At 41.3% G+C, this 18,600-nt stretch overlaps 2 protein-coding genes across 20 annotated transcripts in view; one reads left to right on the forward strand and one right to left on the reverse strand.

Annotated features, from left to right (window-relative positions):
• SCLT1 (sodium channel and clathrin linker 1) overlaps positions 1–11,095 on the forward strand; it is a 28,613-nt gene extending 17,518 nt beyond the window's left edge. Inside the window, exons 18-21 of one of the 2 annotated variants that reach the window (XR_010743500.1) lie at positions 164–360; positions 7,689–7,767; positions 8,825–8,979; positions 10,842–11,095. Coding sequence is in view for 1 of the 2 variants with exons in the window: in XM_066318199.1 (XP_066174296.1) it covers positions 164–360; positions 7,689–7,767; positions 8,884–8,979; positions 10,842–10,904 (435 nt within the window). In the remaining variant the exon portion in view is untranslated. The remainder of the gene's footprint in view (positions 1–163; positions 361–7,688; positions 7,768–8,824; positions 8,980–10,841) is intronic. The other variant, XM_066318199.1, reaches the window with a different exon arrangement.
• A 2,302-nt stretch (positions 11,096–13,397) lies between these two features.
• Positions 13,398–18,600, reverse strand: part of JADE1 (jade family PHD finger 1) — a 113,868-nt gene continuing 108,665 nt past the window's right edge. For 17 of the 18 annotated variants that reach the window (XM_066318184.1, XM_066318183.1, XM_066318192.1 and 14 more), the window contains 2 exons: positions 17,419–17,536; positions 13,398–16,909 (listed from right to left, as the gene is read on the reverse strand). In XM_066318184.1, the coding sequence (XP_066174281.1) occupies positions 16,014–16,909; positions 17,419–17,536 (1,014 nt within the window). In that variant the 3' untranslated portion in view covers positions 13,398–16,013. The remainder of the gene's footprint in view (positions 16,910–17,418; positions 17,537–18,600) is intronic. The other variant, XM_066318194.1, reaches the window with a different exon arrangement.

Genomic DNA, 18,600 nt, shown 5'->3' on the forward strand with positions numbered 1-18,600 from the left:
TTTGGGAACACGGATCTCTGAGTATATAATTAGAAGTTTAATTATTGTACATTACACAATTTCAACAAATGCTTATAAATTTAACTCTGGCATTGTAAAACAAAATTTAAAAAAGGTAAAGAGTGAGAGATTGGATTTTACTGGATTTGTGGGGCTTTTTTAGATAAGCACAATGGAGCATGAGCATGCAGTGAAAGAACATGGGTATGAAGCTCGGCTCAGGGAGATGGAGGACACCAGTCACAAGTCCACTGCTGAGCTCAGGCGTCTCCTGGTGGCTCAGCAAAAAGCAACAAACCGGTGGAAAGAAGAAACAAAAAACCTCACTGACACTACAGAGGCCCGGATCACTAAGCTGAAGTAAGTGCAGTTTTGTTCCCTTTCTGCAAACTGTGTTTCAGATCCTGGGGGTGTATGGCAGTAGACCTGTGATGAAAAACCATGAAAAACAAATCATCCAGACTCAAAGAATTTGCTTGCAGCAAAACCAAGAATGATCTAAACAGAACTCTGTGAAGTTAGCACTGAAGTAAAACTTCCACTGTTTCATTATCTTGTTGATAACGTGTGAGGTTTTGTAATGGCAGAGAGGAAATGGAATATATTACTTTGGATTTTCTCTTTCAAGATACAGCACACTCAATTTAGACAATTTTAACTTTGGATTATGAGAACTTCTGTACCTCTTCAGAAAAGCCGTAACATCAGTTGTGGAGTGAGTCTCCAGACTTCTGAAATAAACTGGACAAAAATCTCTTGGAATGTACATCTAATGTTCTCTTCTGAGCAGTATCTGTTATAAATGAAGATAAAAAATGGGTTGTGGGATTCTCCTAAGAAAAAATATGATATAAACTTCACTTTTCTCTTAATTCACCTATATTTCTAGCCTGATACTTGTATTTTGCAGTGCAGAATATAAGTTTTGCAAGTTTCTTCTATGCTTTATTTCATTTCTAGGCTCAGGCAAAGATTATTGTTAACCAGTTCTTTAAAAAAGGAAAAAGTCTTTCAGGAAACATGGGTATTGAGCATGTGTGTGAGGCATTGGGAGCTGTGCAGATTCACTGATAGTTTTAGTGGTGTAGCTTCACTATATGTAATTAGCTGGCTCTTATTGATGCTTTTTTAGCTTCTTTTGTAAATGCAGTAACTGGAGAAGAAAATTATTTTGCAATCGTTCATGCTAAGGTAAATTTTAGCTCTAAAACTTGCAGTTTATTTTTTGTAAATCAAAATGCAAAAACTTCACAGCTGAACATCTAGGTTCATCACTGGATCCTAGATGTGGTTCAGCAAGTTCCAGTTAAAAGGCCAGAATTGCAGACTTCCAAAATAATTAAAGTTGTCTGTGAAACAGCTGTTTTCCCTCTAAAACCTTTCCTGTTCAGTGTTAAAATGTTGTTACAGCAGACCAAAAGATTTAGACCTTATTTATCTGCAGCAAAATGCTGACATAGAAAATACAAGGAAGTCTGCTTTGTGAACCTGGATGAAAAATGAGCAATAAATTTTGAAAATGTCCCTATTTATGTGACTTCAGTAGATGTTTTGGTGCAAGTCTAAAAGCTAAGTCAGTTGCTTTATGATATGGTTTTGTGTGTTCTGCTTTTTCATACTGTATAAGCTAGAAATAGAAGTCTTTAACAGGCATTTGCTCTACCTGGCAAGGAAGCTGGCAGTAGAAACAGGAAGGTTGTCATTTAGCCTGGCAGCAGGAATTTGGTATTAAATCTGTGCAGTGATGCTCTGATATCATGGTGACAAGCAGTCTAACTGAACCTTATCAGTATTATCTGGAAATTTTCAAGCCAGCTTATTTTTCACCTTATATGCATTGCCAGACACCCAGCAATGTAGTGCAGAATGCAGTTGCTATGAAATTTAGCTCCAGAATTTACATTGTACTAGTTATTCAGCACAAAGGTCCTTGCTTATGCTATAAATTAATTGTTATCATATTTCATATTTTATATATTATCATATAATATATCATATATATTTTATATCATATAAATTTGTCATATTTATCATATTTTATCACAATAACATTTTGAGTGCAAGTACAGAGTAGCCAATTGCTTCTGACTGTTGGGAACTAAAATCAAGTTGCTGATTATTTAAAAAGCAGAATAATTTTGCAGGAAATGCATTTAACAGGGAAATTTCAGTAAGGACACAAAACAACAGACTGATACTGGTAATAGATTAATTACTCTATTGTTAATTAAGCACTCTGTTTGGAAGGCCTCTTGAGGCTAATGCAGGAAATGTTCTCACCAAGCCTCGTGGTGAGGTCCCAGAGAAAGGAGGATCCATGTAAATACATGAGCAAATGCAGAGGACGTGTTGGTGACATGAAGCAGAATTTAATTTTTTAACAAAAATACAGCTTTTAACAAGAATCATTCCTCTTGAAGCATGCTAATGTGTTTTATAGCTGAGTGGTTTTTCAGGAAGTTATAAACTTCTAACCAAGTCCTATCCATGTGTAGGGAGAAGCATTTCAGATTGCATTTCACCAGGAGCTTGCTGTTAGTGCAGCTCCTGTAAACACTGACTCAGTGTCCCGTTTGTTAGTGTAGGTGTTTCCCATTCCTGTGCCTAAAAGTCACGGTGGTTTTCCAGTTCTGTCCCATTGCTTTCATTTTCCATGTGAAGGTGTCTGAAACATTTTGGCTTCTTTATTAAACTTCCCAGCAGCAGCTGCTAACTTTTCCACATTCTGTGCTGCTCATTTGTCATGTTCTAAGTCTGCAGTGTTTTGTTGGTGAGGTGTAATCCATATGCATGAAGGAAGCATTAAATAATTCTAAGGAATGAAGCAGCATCAGTGAATGCCAGGGGATTTTTGATCTGAAAAAAGATGAAGAAGTAAAAGTAAATTTTGCAACCTGTAATGGTAGAGCATGTAATGTAAATAACATAGGGATCTCGTAGATCAGGGAAAAACCCGTAGACAGAAGTGTTGATAAGTAAATTGATACTTCCAGGCTTCATTGAAAATTATTCTGTGCTTTTCTGGACCTTTGGATCTCATTCAAGTTAAACAAGTAACTGTTGCTGATAAAACTGAACTTGGAATTCAGAACCAGTGCTGAAACAGGAGGCAGTGCACTGAATACTTGTAGACTAAATTACACCATTTTCTTCATACAGATCTATGGCAGTCTTCATTTATAAGAAAAGCTTTCTTCCCTCTGAGCATCTTAAGATGCTGCTTACATCATTTACGGGTAACAGACCTCATCTTCACCTTGCAGAAGGGCAAGGAGCCACTTTTGCTTCAGTAACCTTGTGCCAGTCAACCCTGAAAGGTAACAAGGAAGGTCATGCTCCTTGTGACACGGGCCATCATTCCAAATACAAACTTTGCCCTTGGCAGCATGGCTAACAACTCACTGCCAAGTTTATTCCCTTTATTCCCAGAGTGTCTGCTCTGGCAGAGTCAGAAACCAAACTGCTCTGACCCCTGGTTGCATCCATTTTAAATGTACTTTGAGTTCTAATGATATGTACTGAAGTGAACTTAGACAGCAAATGTTTACAATTGTAAAATAATAGTAAAATAGTATAAAGTGAGTGATCGCTGTAAAAAGTAATCTTTTATATTCTTTACAGGTGTTTAATTGGAAAACGTAAGTATAGAAATTTTATAAAACTGTCAAACTTATTTCAAACCGTAATTTCTTTCATAAGACAAAAACAGCTTTTAAGTCTTGGTGAATAATTTGTTCATTAGTTTAACTGATACTTGAGTTACTTATTGATTTTTCCCCCTCCTCCTGCATATGTGGAATGTTGTCCAAGTAATCTAAATAACCAAATCAGACTTGATGTAGAAAAAGCTGTTTGGATCTCCAGTGTCATTTCTCCACAAATGGATGTAAAACTTGATAAGAATTAGAAGCAATCCATGTTGCTGTTGTTGCTCATCTACAGGGTGTAGAGCTTCCAATTTGTAAAGCTTTAGGCTCTCAGTTTGAATGTCCCAAAAATTTAAGGTAATCTGCCTTTGACAGCCATGGTAAAAAAAGTCATTATCAAGTGCTTCCAGCTTTTTACTTTTCTTGTCTTCATCTGAAGGAGTTTACTTTTGAAAGAGGGGAGGAAAGAATGCACAAGTTTTTAAAGGCTCTTTAAAAGCCTGAAGCACTATAATGCAGCAGAATGGTTCCTGTGGCCACATCTAGGGGAGGAGACTGCTCTCTTACCTTACAGCATCAGTGTAAAGCTCTGTAGTTCTTCACACTTCAGCTGGGAAGAATAAATGGCAGCACATGGAAAGTGCAATCAGCAATACCGAAGGAATGTTTAGGGAATTTGTAAATTGGATGGAAATAAACTTCAGTACCAACAGAGCAGAGGGTAGAATGGAAGGGGTTCAGAGAAGGAATTCTGACAGCAGAATTCAGGCAAAACCGGGGAAACAATCTGCCAGCATCTGCTCAAATAAAATGAAGTGACAGACCGTATGCAAGTTTTAAAAATAAGGGCAGATGATTCATTTGTTTTTTAAAGCCCACCTTTACAGGTCTGTAGATAAATGCAGGAATACAAAAGATGGTTAATCCCATCTCATTGGCCTATCAGTATTTTTTGTAGATTTTTATGTCCTTATCCTGAGAATGATGAGCTGGGGTAAATAGAGAGAATTTTGCAAGGAAGTAGATAAACCCTTGCCAGACTCTGCACCAATGGCCAACACCAAGAGCTTATTTTTGTTGAACGTGATTCTGTTTGGAGCAGGGAACAGAATAAGATTCCCGTGGATAAACAAAGTTTTATATTGAATCAAATGACTGAATCATCACAGAATGCCCTTCAGTGGACTAGAACTGGACAACTGCAGACAGGGAGAAAGGTTGATCCTCTAACTTGAAAACCTGACAGGAAATTGACAGTTCTCTCAGCTTTGCCATGGATATTGCTTTGGCCTGTCGGACACATGGACGATTGCTCAGTTTAGGTACAGTTTAGCTTGAATGGGGGTAGAAATAGGTACACACAGGTCTGTTCTACAAAGCATGAAACCATTTATAAACATTTGCCTAAATGATAAAGGAGGGTAAGTTTGCTTCCATGAAACATTGCAGTTGAGGAGCTTTAAAATCTGAGCTCTTTAATTACCAAAGTAATAAAATGCAGTAACAATACACAGTGTGAACACGCTAATAAATTACTAAGCCTATTCATCTGCCATTATTGTCTAGTAGCAAGATAAAACTTTTAGAGGGGGAAAAATAAAAACCACTTGTAGCATAAACCCATTTATTTGAGTACCTATACAGAATGGCTTAATTTCCTTAATAGTCACTTGCATTATAATTGTCAGTCCTTAACAAAAGGGAATCCTTGCTATATTGGTTTTAATATTTAAAGACTTTGCTTAGGTTAAGCCATCTGATTGGAGCTATTTTGGGTGTCTTTGTTCCAGTTTTTGCCTCCAACACATTTCTTTGTCATAGTTAGAGTCCCTGACTCATCAGTAGGCATGCGTGGGGTTTGGAATTCTAGTTTTTATCTTTTTTGTGATTGAAAAGAATCTGCCTCTCAGGAATGGCTTTTTTTGGTGGCAATATATCAAGTGTTGGCCATGAATGCTTTCTTCCCTTTACCCGCATCCTGTACAGTACATGGAATGAATTGCATGGCATCTTGAGATGAGGAAGTTGCCTCTTTTCCTGAAATATTATTCTTGGCTGTACTTGTGTAATGTTTGGCAGCCATAGCTGCTTATTTTAAGATGTTCATTAAAGAAAAAAAAATTAACAGGATGAGAGACAGCTGCAGGTACTGGCAGTAGACAAAATTCATAATTACTAAGAGTAACTGAAGCATATTATAGTATAATTCAACCAAAAAAAACAGCTGGCACATGCTATATTTGTCATGAGAGCTTTGCAGAAAGCACTTGCTGCAGCTGCTGGATTTATCACCCGTCTGCTGAAATTCCAGCAGCTCACCTTTTGTTTCCTACTCACTTAGCAAAGACAATGTGCAGTGGGGGCTGATGTAATTATCCAGCAGTTGGGCTTATTGCTCACTTCTAATATTGAGATCTCTCATAAGTTGTGTTTGGGGGAGGGTTAACACTCGGAATGAATCAACTGTCTAGCTCAATAGCCATCACATTTCCTTATGCTTACAAGGTTAAACTGTTTCCTTTTAAATATGTGCTGGTGTGATCTCATTATAAAAATAATTCCTTGATCACAGCTGTGTATGAGCCTGTAAACTCTGTTTATGGTCTGTGCTGCTAAGCATGCTAATTCCACACCTCACACAGCACAGGAGACAGGCTCCTCTCAGTAACTGAGAATTTTCAGGGCACCTAAAAATTTGTCTTCCATATTGAAAATGCCTCATTTGGTGCTTAATACTAATTACAGAGGACAAATTACAAAAGTAATGTTACATAGTAACATGCTGTCTTGATCTTGCAATCTCAATCCATCTTTAATTCTTACTTTATATAAAAGTGTTCACGTGATAACAAGTGTGATCTATATGTGATTTTAACTGTTTACCATCATTGAAATATCTGCCTATGTACTTTGATCTCTATGAAAATTCAACGTTGTTGAACTGTTCTTGTGATACCTACCTGGGACTGGTGAAAGAGGTTGAGAAGGTGGGTTGAGAACAGGTGGGAGGAAACTCCTCACCAGATGTAGTGGTAACCTGATGTTACAGATGCATTGCAACCTTGCATTTCAAGTGCCATATGTGAGTTTTCAAACTTTTATAGTACTAACTTTAAAGTACAAAGTCTAAAAGTTTATAAACATTGTTGAGAACTAAGTGCCATCATTAAAATAGCAGAGTTTAAGATGAAGATCTGAGGTTAAAGTTATCTCCTACCTTACCTCCATTCCCTCAAAAAGAATAAAGGCTTCCCTTGCAGTGCATGCAGTTTCAGCAACAGGTGGAGTATTTAAGGTGAGGTGGTAGAGACTGGTCAGAGGTTAGAGCAGCTCACTTAGGTTTGCATCTTCCCCTGGCCAGAATTACTGGAGTCGTGTCTTCAGTCATCCCTCTTCTTGTGATGACAGGAGGTAAGAACGGTTTCCTTTCGGCCTTAGCTCAGAGATTGTCTGTCATAACTCAGATGTTTTTTGTCTTCAATACTGTGTAAACTGAGGATCACTAGAAGTCATTCAGTATAAAAGTAAAAAGACTGCTTTGAAGTAGGTGGTATTTTCCTCTTCCTCACAAAGTGTCACACTGTTGTCTGTCTCACAAGTAGAGAATGATTTATTTTTAGGTACTTCAAAGCACCTTTAAAAACACCCACGCTGAGGTCTGGTTATGGAACACTAATTAGAATGTTAATCTCAATATTGAACTCGCTGTGCAAAATGCAGCTTATATTTATTGCATACTAGATAGCATGCCTCCAAAATAAGATTCAATAAACAGAAAAAAAAAATCCTGTAAAATGTCAAGTGCTCTTGACAAAGTCTTGCTGATTCCAACAAATACATCTTGTTCCTCTGCCATTACAGTTTTGAATGCACAGCATGAAGAAGTGCTGTGTGGTGCTTTTGAAATCGGTGTTTTAAGAGTAACCCCGTAATTAAAACCCACCATAAGCCTCCACAATTCACAGAACTATCTATGGAATTACATTCCAATAACTGAAGTACCACTGTTTGCTAATCAGCATCTTTTCTTCTGATTCCCAGAAGCGAGCTGCGTCAACAAAAACTCCGGAGCCAGGAGCTCATTTCCCAGCTGGAAATAGCAAATGAGAAGGTAGCTGAGGTAAGATAATGACTGATGTGACAGCTACTTTCAGTTACAGCCTGATGTGCATACACTAAGATCTTAGCAGAAACCTATTTAGGTGAGTTATGTTGCTGGTTTAAAGAAAATTAAGGATTTTTGACAGGGATAGTCAGTAACAATTGGGAAGCCTCACTGTTTCTTGCTGACTGACATGTTCCAATGGCAGGAAGACAAATGAACTTTACTCTCAAATTACAAAAGTGAAAGGAGAAATAGTCTTTCTGTCTTTCTAACTGGCTAATGTAGCAATTCTGGACAAATTTCAGGAAATGGTTCTGAACTTTCTTCTGCCTGGGAATCCCTGCAAGCCTCAAAACAGGAGCAGGCACTGGGATTACAGATAATGTGGGATATACAGAGACACCAAGCTCTCCACGTGCTGTGTGCATGCAGCATTTACATTCTGTGTCCATATATGCATATGGCTAAAAGCATTATCCATTGAAGATTAAGGGCAGGGTTGTTTTGGAATGTGCATTGTTCAATAATTAATGGCCACTTTAGGAAAGGTCTTTTCTGCCAGCCTTATAAATCTAGGATAACATCCAATTCTATCCAGGATAAGTCTTTCTGTCTTGTTTTTTGTTGTCGTTGTTGTTGTTGTTTTCACTGCTGTGTTATTTAGAGGAGAAAAATGATGCAGGAACAGATTTCTGTGAGTTAAGAAAGGCTTTTTACAGACCCTTTGATGGGAACAGAGGATCTGTAGCAGGTTTATCATCCCATTTGTCTTCTCTACTGTATTCCTCTTTCTTCTGAGCAAAGCTAAAACATTTATGTTGTACGGTTGCGTGGATTAAATAACCTGAATTAACATGTCAGCCTTTATGCATCTTGCTTCAAGATGGTGAAATGAGTAAAACTTCCCCTGCAGACTGATTGATTGATTGATTGGAAAAGTCAGATGATGTCACATTTGAGCTGGAAATTCTCTATGATACATCAGCTGTTTGTCCTCAGGCTTTTATTGTAAGGGGAAGACAGTTCCACTTCTGACATTCCTCTTGTGTTAAGCTCTCTGTTTTTGCTACAGAAGGAGTGGATTCAGCAAAGAAGGATATGGCATTGCGATGACAGGTTCTGTTTCCACAGGATGAGACGCTGATCATGGAATATCGGGAATACATCGACAGGCTTCAGAGGCGGCTGAGCCAGGCAGAACAGAGGGCAGCCACAGCATCCCAGCAGGTACCCAGCTCATAACAAGTGTTATCCAAGCACATGGGATGTGCAAAAGTGCTCACTTGACATCATTCCTGAGGCAGAGGTGATCATTTATGAGCATTACTACCAACACGGTTTTGACAAGCTTGGAGTTTGGACATGTCACCTTCTGACAGGATGTTTATTTGATAGCTTGGGTTTGTTTGTGGAAACCAGTCTGATATGAATTAAACCTGCACAGTTCAAAATGTTTGAATGAAGGTGTAGAGGCATTTCCAGCTTTAGAAATGGCAAGTTAGCAAAGACAAAAAACACCCCTTAAATAACCGCAGCTCCTGTTTGCACAGCGCAGGTCTGTCGGAGTGCACCCATGCAGTTACCATTGGCTGTGTGCAACACCTCCTGCAGTGGTAAAAACTGTGCAGACACAGTAGGAAATGCTTGTTTCCTTCCAGGCCATTGGCGAGGTAAGGGAGAGAAAGAGTGCATCCCTCTCAGTATTCTGGCTTTCCAGAGTGTTTAAGCTGTACAACTTGGAGCAAATCCCATGGGGGTTTATACACAGAGTTCATTTTTTTGCCAAGGAAGTTCATTACTCAAGTTGGCCTCCTATTAAGTAAAGATGGTCTTTCTGCCTCCTGCTTTTTTTTACAGTGATTTAGGAAAACCATTTGCAAATTGCAGCTTGTTACTGTGGGTGACCCCATGTGAGCTGCAGAGAGGAAATGTTTGGCTGACCTAAATTGCTCAGTTAGGACAAATGGCATTTTTTCCCCCAACAGCAGTGAATAAATGGGCATAGCTGCCAAGCTGTCATAACATAAGCTGTGGTTCCTGGCTCTAAATGCTCTCAGTCATGACAAGGTCTATTCAGCTGCTGAAGATTTGCTCTGAAAGAGGAATTTTTTTTTTTAACCTCCTGTTTGTCATATGGATGTGTTTAGCTCTAATGCTTCTGAGATGCTGTCTTCCCATAAAAATCCAGACATGCTTATGTCACATTTCAAGGGAACAAACTCATGGCCTCAGTGCCCACAGAGGAAGAGGTCTTGCTGTTCCTGAAAACAGTGGTAATTAGCTGTTCCTCACCAGGCTCTCTGAAAGGTAACAAAGAGAGATGATGTTGTGTAGCCCAAATGCTGCCCAGATCTTGTTGCCAGATTTCAGAACTGCCTTGCCCTTGTGGCAGAGGTTACTGCAGAGGCCTGTCACTGCTCTGTGGTGACTTCTCTGCCAAGCCCCTTCCTTTTACTGTCCACCCCAAAAAACACATAGTGGCATTGTCCCTGCTAGAGGTCTCCAGTAGTGCTGCAAGAATGTCTGGGTATTTATTCTCTCCTAGGCCCCAGAAGGCTGAATGTTCACATGTGAATTCCATCAGATTCAGGGGGATGATTCTCTCTATTCCTAATCTGTAGGCTGAGGTCTCCTTTCTGACTTGTGTGTTCTCACTGCATTATCCACCTTCACTGTAAAACTGTATCAAATATGGACTAGAGCTGGACTAGTAGGGTGCCTAGAAATAACACTTTTATTGTGGTCAGTTCAATGACTGTGAATCTTGGCTTATTCTGAAATAACAGTGATTCAGTGAGAAACATAAAAAATACAGGATAATGTTCACACAAGTTTAAAACATCTATCCTGTAGGTGTCTTTTAAAGTGTATTCCTGTTACCTATCATCTTATATTCTCTGGGATCTGAACTAAGACAAAAGCAGTAGTCATCTACATAGTACATTGTAAATTCTGCTGTTCATCCCAAATTCACACTGCCTGTGCTTGTTCCCTCTCCTTCATGACACATTCAGCATGGAAGTTCTACTGTTACTTTGATCCTACAAAGAATTATTAAGAAGCTATCATCTGCTTGTGTTTCATTACAGCTCAGCCTGATAACTACACAGAATAAAAAAGCTGTTTCCCTGAAGGATCTGGAAAACATTTAAACACGGGTTTTTATCACTCACCATGGGAGTGAGGAGGATTGCTGGAGAAACTTCATACTGGAGCACTACAGTCCAAAGCACAGCAAAGCTTGTAAAACTGAAGACAAATTCTGGTTTATTCCGGTAAGAAAGGGAATGGATGAAGATCCTGTCCCTGTATGCACAATAAAGATTGGAAGAGGACTGCAAAATATTGTCATTCAAGTCCTTTAATGTAGCAAATGAAAAACAGTCTGACACAGTGCTGTGGCACATCCTGGGTTTTTGGTCTAAAATCCACCAGCTCCAACTGTGACAAGATTGTGTACAGGGAGTAGATAACACTTGTACTGAAATTCATCTCGGCTTTCCTCATGTGCACTCAGTATCTTTAATTTTTCTTTAGAGTGCAGGTAACTTGGGAACAATTTGAAGATCCTTTATTAATTATAATTAGGCTCATTACATCATGAACGTCAAAGAGTTGCTCTTTTGATGGTCAGTGCTGCAGCTGCATGATGCCTCCATTGCCTTCCAGTGTAAAGAATTCAGTTTAGTTTGGTGTGATGTCCCTAAGGTACAAATGGAAATGCTGCTATGGCTCTTCAGCTCATTGCTCAGCTCTGTAATCTTCCTGCAGTTGTGCTTTTTCTTCCTAATATACTATTAATTTTATAATTCTTTTACAATTCCTTGCTTTTCTGTTCATCTGCTCCCTTGGTTTAGACATGTCAATGAACTTCCATTCTCTTATTTCAGTTTACTCAAAGGTGAAGTCACCCCGCCCTGATGCCTTTGGAAACAGTGTGTTTCAATTCTACAGATGCCAGGATGTGGGAATCCTCATGTACGTAGGGATTTTTTCATAGTTGAGACGTGTCATAGCTATCATTCTGCAATTACAGCCAAACTCCATTTTCTCTTTGAGCATGTCTTACAAGCATTTAATAAGTGTTTTACTGATTTTGAAGGGCTCACATCTTGGCCTTAACTGACATAACTGCTTGTCCTTCCACTTAAATGTGAAGAGTGTAATTCTGGTTTCTAACCTCTCATTCAGCTGCTGGGCAGTGCTTGCCCAGCGTGATGGAAATGTCTCATTTGGATTAACAAACCTGTGTGTCCATGGCAGTGGATCTTCATCCTATTTGCATTTTAGAGGATGGAGCTGGGCTAATCCCCCTGTGGAGGCAAGACTTTGTGCTGCCTCCTGAAATCTTGGCTGTTCAGGTAGAGCCTGCAAGATGGATACACCCTCAGAAACAATTCCTGCAGGGAAAGCCACTAGTTCCTACAGTGGTTGCTTTTTCTTTTTGATAGATGCCTGTATCCTCTGCAATCTCTTAATCTCAGTTTTGGTTAAAAGATGTGGAAGATTCTCCAAAACTACAGGGATACATTTTTCAGAAGTTCCAAGTGTCTGTCTGGGTGAGGTTTTCATCAGTCAGCAGTGTGAGAGAAGCAGGCAAGTACCAGGCACCTTGTTTCCCTTGGCATAATGCACAGCTGAGATGGTGACAGGCCACCTGGAAGATTTTGTGTGAGCCATTAATCCCCTTCACTCCTCAAAGGCAGGCTCTGGCTGTGAAGTGAAACCTGGTTGGAAGGGGCAGGCAGTTCTCAGCATTTGTGTATTTGTTGCTGGAGGCACAGAAGGGCACCTGCACTCTCCCTGTTAATTATGGGGATGTGCATTTCACCTTGGGGTGCAGCTCCTGTGTGGTGGCTGTTTGCCAGAGCAGGAAGTGCAGGGATGACACAAGCACCTCAGGGTGAAGGAAGGGGCAGGAGAGCAATGCCAGCAGATGACACAGGAAAGGAAAAGGTTTCTGTCCTGGTCTGCCTCATGGCACCACCAACAGCAATGTGGCCACATGGAGCTCATCATACACCCTCCAGCTCCTTTCATTTCCTAGGCTGTCCAGAGGGGTCTGCTCCCGTGTTGCTCCCAAAGTGGGAGATCTGGTTTTTTTTCACGATGAATTGCTCAGTGTGTCCTTTTCCTGCCTTGCCGTTTCTTGCTTGGCACCAAATCCATTCCCTATTCCTGGATCTGGAGTTTGGAGGTATCCTCATCTCCTGGAAATCCTGCTGTAGAAGCAGATCTTCTCCCTGTGCTGCTTGACCCCAGCCAGTACTGCTTGACCTTTCAGCCTAATTATCCCAAAGATCCATGGGCTGAAGCCTCATGTTCCTTTTCCAGTGGAACACACATGGAGATCGTGGACTTTGCAAGGATATCCTCTGTCTACAAATAGAAATGTTTTGAGGTAAGCAGCATCTCTGTGAGGATGCCAAGGGGAAAACCACACAGTGTGCTGTTGATGGGATGGGCACAGCTATCAGCAACAAGCAATCCTAAAAAACCCTCAAAAATTTACAAAATCCTGCAGCTGCAGTGTGCACAGTGATACCTGTACTAATCCATGAAAGCTGCTCAGATCATTGCAGGGAAGTGCTTTTGTAAGACCCCAAATACAAATATGGGAAGGTCTAAACCACTGCTGGCAAGGATACTGCAAAAATGTACAGCATTTATTCACATACAGACAAAAGGCACAATTCTACGGAATATTTTAACAAAAAATACAGCTGTTTCAACTAGGTCTTTAGAAATACTTCAAAAAAGGGAGAAAATAAATACAGGATTGGGCCATGTAATATAAAATAGTCATCTCTACATATACTTTTTTTAATTCTGTTTCTCTTCATGCACCTTTTTTTTTAATTAATTTCAGCTGAATGGACACCAATGCTAGGCACATAGTGAAAAATCTGTACAAGTTTTACAAATGTCATCACAATTGTCTCAAACTTCTGAAAATCAAGATTTGTACACAACATGAACCCTTCATTTAGATCTGTGTGAGTTTATAACCTAACAAATGGCATTCCAGGCTTCTCTACAGACGTTCAGCTAGCCTACAGTTGGACAGAACACACGGATCATACCAAAGATCTCTTGGTCAGTCAGCACAAGGAAAGGTCACGCTCAGAAACAGAAATCCAGCAAATCCCAGTAAAGCACAGGGGTGGGTTTGTCACTGCAGTACCTACAACAACCTCCTGCTGAGGGCTAAGCACAGGGACAAAACTAACCTACAGAGCTCGTACCACAGCCTTTTTGGTTTGGGGTCAGCTCCACTGGAAACCTCCCAAAGCTTTTTGTCCTCAGTGCCAGGGGACAAAGCAGCTAAGGCATTCACTCTGCACAACTTTAGTGTTCATAATAGTGCAAATTAACAAGGTACCTCTGTCCAAGGGGTGTGAGGTGAAAGGTTTCCTCAGAATCCAAACTTAGGGTATTCCATCTATGGCTTGACAATTCCTGTGTGGTCATGAGCTTTTTCTTACAGAAAATACCAGTGCCTGTCTGGAGAATGTTGCTGGATGTTGAGTAGAACTTAGTGGCTTTTACCTTTGGACTGTGTAACCTCAGTCACCAGTGCCCTGCCTGACTCTCACCTCTCTAAGTCATGTAATTACTCTGACTTCTTGGGACCAGCAACAGGATTTTGGAAGTCTATTATCTTACATAAAATTCCCCTTCCTCAAATGGTTAAGACTTCCAAGTTTCAAAGCAGGGATGCATTCTGGTGAAATATTTAACTGATAATGTTGACTTGCATAGCAAGATTGCCTTTTTTATTTTCTGATTGAATCCTCAGTCCTATGGCAGAGGAATTTTATGTTGCCAGTGTTCCCTCTTTGGGAGACAAGGGTCAGACATTCCAAAGTGAGTGGATGCCATAACAGCATGCTGGGAGTGGGAAAGTGGAGGAGAAGGAGGTTCTTTATGCCTGTCTCTCTGTGAACACATTGCTGCTAAAACTTTTCACCAGTAAATACCTCTCCTACATCTATGAAAAATTCCAAAAGGTACAGGCTCCTAATGCTCCACTGTGATGTGTGCACTCTCCTCAGTACAAAACAGTATCCTCACAACCTGGTCATATTATTGCTCACAGCTTACTCATTATTGCCACTTGCAGTTATTACTAAAAAAGTACACAATCAGAATACGAGTTCCCTTTTCCATCAAATCTAGTCCATAATAGAACCAAATAGATTTTTCTTTGCTTGACTGTAAAGAGCTAATCACAATGTATTGCCTTTGTGTTTTATCCTATTTAAAAATATATATTTGTGTCCATTTAAAGCAACCTTTTAGTGTCATAAGCCTGACTCTCCCAGTACATATCATTAGTGCATCTGTGGTGGCCTTTGGGAAATCCTCCTGCCTAGTGCCATAGAAAACTCCTGTCTGGCATTGTCATCACACTCCCGAAGGCAGGTGCCTGACTACAGGTGACAGGTTATTCCACGGAGTGCTGGAGCCCCCACACCTGCCTCTGCTCAGAGCTGAGCCATTTGGGAACATCCTTTGTGTCAGTCCCAATCTTTCAAGCCCTGCCCTGTCCCTTCCTCCTCCCTCAGTGCAATGTCCTGGCTGCGCCTGGTCATCATCTACCTGTAAACTCTGGAGCGTAGGGAGGGGTTTGAGCTGCCACCTGTGCTCAAACTGAACACAACAGAACACATTCTGCAAAGAGAGGAGAAAGAGCTGCCCCTGCCCAGGGACGGGGAGCATTTGTAATGAGATTTACCAGTGCAGTGCAGCATGGTCTTACAACCATCTTCCATTCAATACACACGTTAAATTAAGAGCTTGTGCTTTTCCAGAAGTCAGGGGAAAGGAGTAAAATTTTCAGTGCCTTTTAGCTAGAAGGGATAAATACAGCCTGATTCCTCCTACCCACCCTAGCCCCTTTAGAAGATTTTTGTGAGTTGTGTACATCCCAACTCCTGTCTGAGTATCGATGTCACTCTTCTGCTTACTCAGGAAAGTGGCAAATAAGGGAGACTCAAACCTTTCACAGAAATGGGGAGGGTGAGGGGGTGTAGATAGGGCAGAGGGAAAAAAAAAAAAAAACCCAAAACAAAAAAACCCAAAATAAAACCAAAGAGCTTAAAACAGCTTTAAGTGCATGTAAACATATTTATACAACTCAGAAAAAACGGGCTTTCAGTTTGTCAGTCTGTAGCTCTGTGTAGGAACGCTCCTCTCTCACGCCGCTGAGCAAGGAGGAGTTGGCTTGTGGGCAGTGGCTCTGCTGACGCTGTGTCCAGTCAGGTGGCCAGGATGCTCCTCCGGATAATGTCCGTCCTCCTGCCGATGCTGCTGCTGGGGCTGAGCCTCTGCTGCCTGCACTTCTCCTCGGCCACCTCCGGCTCCGAGTCGCTCATTTCGGCGTCGGGGACGTAGCCATCGTTCTCACTGTCGGCCTTTAACTTGCTCTTTGTCCGCTCCTTGGCCGGGACTCTGCCCACGCCCAGGTAGGGGTAGCCGGAGTTCTGGCGGCAGGGCTCCTCCAGGCTCTCCCCCTGCTGCTGCCTCTCCCCCTTCTTTGGAATTCGGAATCCGCCCCAGTTTTTCCCCGGGCTCGTGGGCGTGGTAGGCACTTTAACTACTGTCTGATTGGAGTTTACTTTGACCAGACCCCCGTTACATTTAGGCACTATATCCCTCCGAGTGCCAGGAGCTGACCTACCACCGGAGTGGTTCACAGCCCTTTTGTTTTCCAATTGCCTCTGAGAGAGTTCTGTGGGTCTCAGCAGTTTGTGGTTGTGTTTAGAAGTCTTTTCCTTCAGCTCTGCCTTGGCCACCTCGCACTGCGGGCGATTGTCTCTTCTCTTCCTGTGCTCTGGGAGAACGACACCGTTCTTCTGCTGTGCCGGTACAATCCGCGTCTCAGCAAAGGTCTTGTCGAAATTTAAAAAGCCGCCCGGAGCTGCGCCCCCTTCCCTCGGGCTGGGCTGCCTCAGCAGGGATTTGCTGTCGTTCCTGTCTCTTACCCTGTCTCTCTTGTGCGGTTTTTTCAAGGAGTGGGCCAGGGATGTGCCCATCTGCTTCCTGAAGAACGCAGAATGCCACTTCAGGTCCTCGATCTTGGGGGCGTTGGGGCCCAGCGACGGGCTGTTGAACAGCACCGTGTTTTCCAGGGAGGAGAATGAGGAAGGCACACCTGCAGGGAAGCAAACTCAGTTCAAGTCAAGCAATTCTATAGCTGTGTAAATACCGGCTTGCAATGTACCTGTTTTAACTCTGCTCCTCATGCCCGACGTGTTCACATCAGAAATGGGTATTTGGCTGCCTGTCCTGCACTTCTAGGTCACAACTGTGTGGCTGGCTCCATCATGGCTTCACAACATTCTGCTGGTGTGGTTTTATTTTCCTGTACCTGCACCTAATGGTACTTGTAGCAAACAACTCTAGCACTGCTCTGTCCACTAAGACAAAGACACTCCTCAGAGACAAGAGGCAAAAAACAACCAGCAAGTGGATCTGACTGATGCCATCTAAAATATTGTTTATTAGTTACTCAATAGTTAAAGGATAATCTGGCCACTGCAGTAATTTTGAAGGTATTCATCTTTCTGAGGAATGAAATGAGAACAAATGTTTGTCCTTCACAGCCTGTAAGCAAACGCTGTCCCTGTGGTCTAACACGATGAAGGGAACACTGAGGCGTACCTGAAACTCTTTCTTGTTCCAACTGCTTTGTGTAGCTGTTAAAGATCTGTTCCTGAACTTTGCAAACAGATCTCTTGATTTTTTCTCTCCGTGTCACCATGTAAGTGAGGTTACGCACCTGGAAGACAGCAAGGGGATGGGTTTTACAGGAATTGGATTCCCAGGATATTGTCCTATCTGTGCTTTGAATTAATTCAGCTGGAGCACTATAGACCATTTAAACAAGTTAGTAATGTATTTAAATTAAACCACCTTCAACACTATTCTTAGAGAACAGTCTATTTAACTGACAGATTATTCCATCAGATTTGGAGAACCACAGCACAGAAGTAACTGCTACAAACACCTGAGTCTCACACACACGAAATCGAGGGAAATGTTGTAAACCCTTGAATGCACTCCATATTAAATACTTCCCAGATGAGGGAATCACTGAGAAGTACAGGTGGATGACTCCAAGGCTTATTTCTCAGTACAGGGTGGTGTCCTGTCAATTACAACCTTGTGACCTGATCTGCAGAAATGTAACAAGTGTGTTTGTTTTTGCAAAGGTCCCTTTTTTAAAATCCAAATTATCTTGACTGTACCATCAGTGGGAACAGAGTAGTAAAACCTTAAAAATATTACTAAAATCACATATCCTGTTTTAACATCACATTTAGAAATGGAAAGGATACACACAGAATAATTTAAGATCCAGGAACCAGCTACAAACTAATTATTTAGCTGATCAAAGAGAGGATGACTAGAAAGCTTTAGCACATGGAGCAGGAACAAAAGATCTCAGGTAACAGCTAGGATCTGGGCCATTGGAACAGCTACAAGAAGGGCCATGGGCTGGAGTTAAAACTGGGAGAAAAATCAAAAGAAAAACGACAGCAATTCATTACAAGAGTAATTAGGATCCTTTACAAAGGATGCAGTACATCTATGAGAGCCTTCTGTCCTGATTTAAAGATAAGACAGTATTATGAAAGAAAGGCTCTGGTGCACAGGTTACTGAGGTGGGACCTCCCGAGCCAGCTTTTGGCCATGGCCTACATGAGCCACGTGCGTAGGGACGTGAAAAACTGATTTCAGTGTTCTCTCTGGCCCCAAGAGCTCTTATATTACCCCAAAAAGAAAGGAATTCAGGATCAGATGTACTTACTGAAAACTAAACTGATCCTACTGAATCAAACG

The sequence above is a fragment of the Sylvia atricapilla genome, chromosome 4, assembly GCF_009819655.1.
Source record: "Sylvia atricapilla isolate bSylAtr1 chromosome 4, bSylAtr1.pri, whole genome shotgun sequence".
Taxonomy (NCBI): Eukaryota; Metazoa; Chordata; class Aves; order Passeriformes; family Sylviidae; genus Sylvia; species Sylvia atricapilla.